The 3,054-nt window shown below is 36.5% G+C and overlaps 1 protein-coding gene across 1 annotated transcript in view; it reads left to right on the top strand.

The window, feature by feature from the left end:
* The first annotated feature begins 543 nt into the window (after window positions 1-543).
* serping1 (serpin peptidase inhibitor, clade G (C1 inhibitor), member 1) overlaps window positions 544-3,054 on the top strand; it is a 16,900-nt gene continuing 14,389 nt past the window's right edge. The window contains exons 1-2 of the mRNA XM_037674944.1: window positions 544-591; window positions 720-828. Coding sequence (XP_037530872.1) covers window positions 544-591; window positions 720-828 — 157 coding nt within the window. The remainder of the gene's footprint in view (window positions 592-719; window positions 829-3,054) is intronic.

Here is a 3,054-nt window from a genome sequence, read left to right as displayed (position 1 = left end):
TCTCTGTGAGGTAAAAACCAAAAACAAAAGCCGGAATGTGAATCAATCTGGTTTCAGTTTGTTGCCAACAAGAGAAATCATGTGGTTTCCAGTAAGTCAGAAGACCCAAGTTAAGCAAACAAAAATCTGAAAAAACAAAACCAACAAAATAAATCAGTGGTTTTCAGTCACGGATCAGAGAGGCAGGTGGTCAGAGGCGTCTGAGGACGGACAGGAAGATCTGAGCTCCACCACTGAATCTAGACACTTGGAAACACAGAAACTGTGAGATATCTTTTCTGCATATTTACAGATTATTTACCAAATCAAATAAATGTTATTGTTTCTGTAGATTATCATGAATGTTGTAAACATCTGAGCTTTATCTTTATTCTGTATTTGATGAATCGTGACATTAACAGTGTGTGAACTGCCTCTGGTCAGAATCTTTTTACACTGAAGGATCTCTGTTCTTCACCGATTGCGACACATATTGATCTTTTTATAGACCTGATGCCACCTTCATTTTGTAATCCCCCCCCCCCCCCCCCATTCCATTCACAGATGAAACGGCAGGCCTTAGTTTGCCTCACTCTGCAGCTCACATTTGAGGTAAATCCTGACAAATGTGGACCCTTGCTCATTTATCAATGTTTTATTTGTTTTGAAAAGACATAAATCTGAGCTCCTTTCATAGTAAAATCCAAGGTTTCATATTTTCTTTCTTTTTTTTATTTCAGCTTTTTTCATGCACAAACATCCAGATGTTACGAGGTTCTTCAGTGGACCTGCCCTGTTTCTTTCCATTGACGTACGTCCTGGATGCAAATATCACCTGGACATTCAATGGTAATATATAAATATATATGTATATATTATATATTTTTATTCAAATTTCACTGTTGCATATAATTAAAGGCCTAGCATTACGTGTAAGAATGTCCACCTCTTTTAATGCCAGAGTTTCGAACTAAAATGATCTTATGTTGAGAAGTGGCCGAGGTACAATCCTTAAAATAACGTTTTGTGCGATCTCTTGCAACAGTGCAATATCTTATGTGTTGTGAATGACTGTCAGCTACTGCCACATGAAATTATCGCTCAATATGTGAAAACTGACCGAGTTTCAGCCATTTTTGTGTTGGCTAAACTCGTTTGGCTCATTTCAAAGCAAACTGATTTGAAGGTTAATCAACTGTAAAACATCAACATGTAATTATTAGTTTTTGAAGGTTTCAATAAAACATGTCCAGTTACGAAGTTTTGGAAAATCAAGGATTTATGTATTTATTTATTCATTTATTTATTTATTCCGGTGCAGCCAATAAACATGATTTTTTTTTTTTCTGACAAAGCCTAAAAATTTTACTCTTCAAAAAATTTGGTGATATTTTTTTCAAATGCTCTCCTGACCTCACAGTAACTTTACACTCTTGTGTTCCCATGGGGAGAAGCCATGTTAAAATGAATTTTAAATACAACTTTTAATCCCATAATAATCATAATACATAATACATTTTATTTGAAGGCACCTTTCAAATCACTCACGGTCACCAAACAAGAAATACAAAGATAAAAACAACAAAATAATAAAAGACAAATGTCACTAAAATCTAACACAATAAATCGTAGAAAACATAACTTGATGACATGAAACAGAATAAGCAACTTTTAAAAAGTGAGTTTTAAGGTTAGATTTAAGGGCAGAGAATCAGAATTATGGATGCGCAGTGGAAGAGAGTTCCAGAGACGAGGGGCTTTGTGGGAGAAGGCTCTGGATCCCATGGCTGTCAAGTGGGCAGGAGGTATAGCAAGAGAAATGGATAAGGGGGAGCGAAGACTTCGTGCAGGTGTGCAATAGCAAAGAAGATCAGTGAGGTACAGAGGTGCCAAGTTATGGAGAGCTTTGAAAGTGAGGAGGAGAATCTTAAAATCAATGTGATATTTTATGGGTAACCAGTGAAGATGTTTAAGGATAGGGGTGATGTGTTCCTTTGACGTAGTTAATGATCCGAGCAGCTGTGTTTTGGACAAGCTGAAGTTTATGGATGATTTTAAGAGGAAGATCTGAGAGGAGGGAGTTACAGTAGTCTAATCAAGATGTGACTAGAGCATTGATAAGGATGACTGTACTGATGGGAGTAAGAAAAGAACGAGACAGTTGATGTTTCGAAGATGAAAATATGCAGACCGAGTAAAGTTATTGACATGAGATTCAAAAGATAAAGTGCTATCGAGGATGACACCCAGATTCTTAGCTGTATGAAAGTTAGAAACTGTGGAATCATCAACTTGTGAACCTATTACATTTGGATAAAGTAGACTTGGTGCCAACAAGGAGAAATTCTGTTTTCTTGGAGTTTAGTTTAAGAAAGTTTTGACTAAACCATAATTTAATTTTACAGAGGCAGTCTGAAAGGAAGGATGGTGTTGGGCTTGGTGGAGAAGTAGAGTTGGGCGTCATCTGCATAGCAGTGAAAATTAATACAAATTTTTCTAAAAAATTACACCAAACGGAAGAAGATAAACGATAAACAGGAGAGGGCCAAGAACAGAACCTTGTGTAACACCTGAAATAACTGAGGAGGACTGTGACTTGAAGTGACTGTGACTTGACTTTTAATCCCATATACATCATATCGTAAAATAATTAATTCCATAATGTTTTTTAATTTTACCTCTATCCCTATATGTGTGACATATTTGATCACTAGGTGGTGCTCCACTTAAGAGCTTCTGTAAAAATCTACGGAGACAAGACTACTCACCTTACGAGCAAAGCTTTCTCAGCCAGACATCACTGTTGAGTCTTGCCTTTCATCTCGTCCAACAAAATTGTTTTAGTTTAGATTTAAAGAGCAAAAACTCACTTGTAATGTGTGCAAGTAAACATTTAGTCTGAAAAAAGCTGTTTCACATGCATGCAGACTGCAGAATTCAGTTCAGTTTATTTATACAGCGCCGTGTGCTGGTGAAGATTCTCAGTCATCCAGGACATGATAAATTCAAAAAAACGTTCAATACAAAAACAACTGGACTTTATTTGTAACAGAAGACGTTTTGCTCCTCATCTGA

The sequence above is a fragment of the Nematolebias whitei genome, chromosome 3, assembly GCF_014905685.2.
Source record: "Nematolebias whitei isolate Nwh7 chromosome 3, NemWhi1, whole genome shotgun sequence".
In the NCBI taxonomy this organism is placed as follows: Eukaryota; Metazoa; Chordata; class Actinopteri; order Cyprinodontiformes; family Rivulidae; genus Nematolebias; species Nematolebias whitei.
The sequence above is the reverse complement of the archived record's forward strand: the minus strand, read 5'-3'. Positions and strand labels throughout refer to the sequence as shown.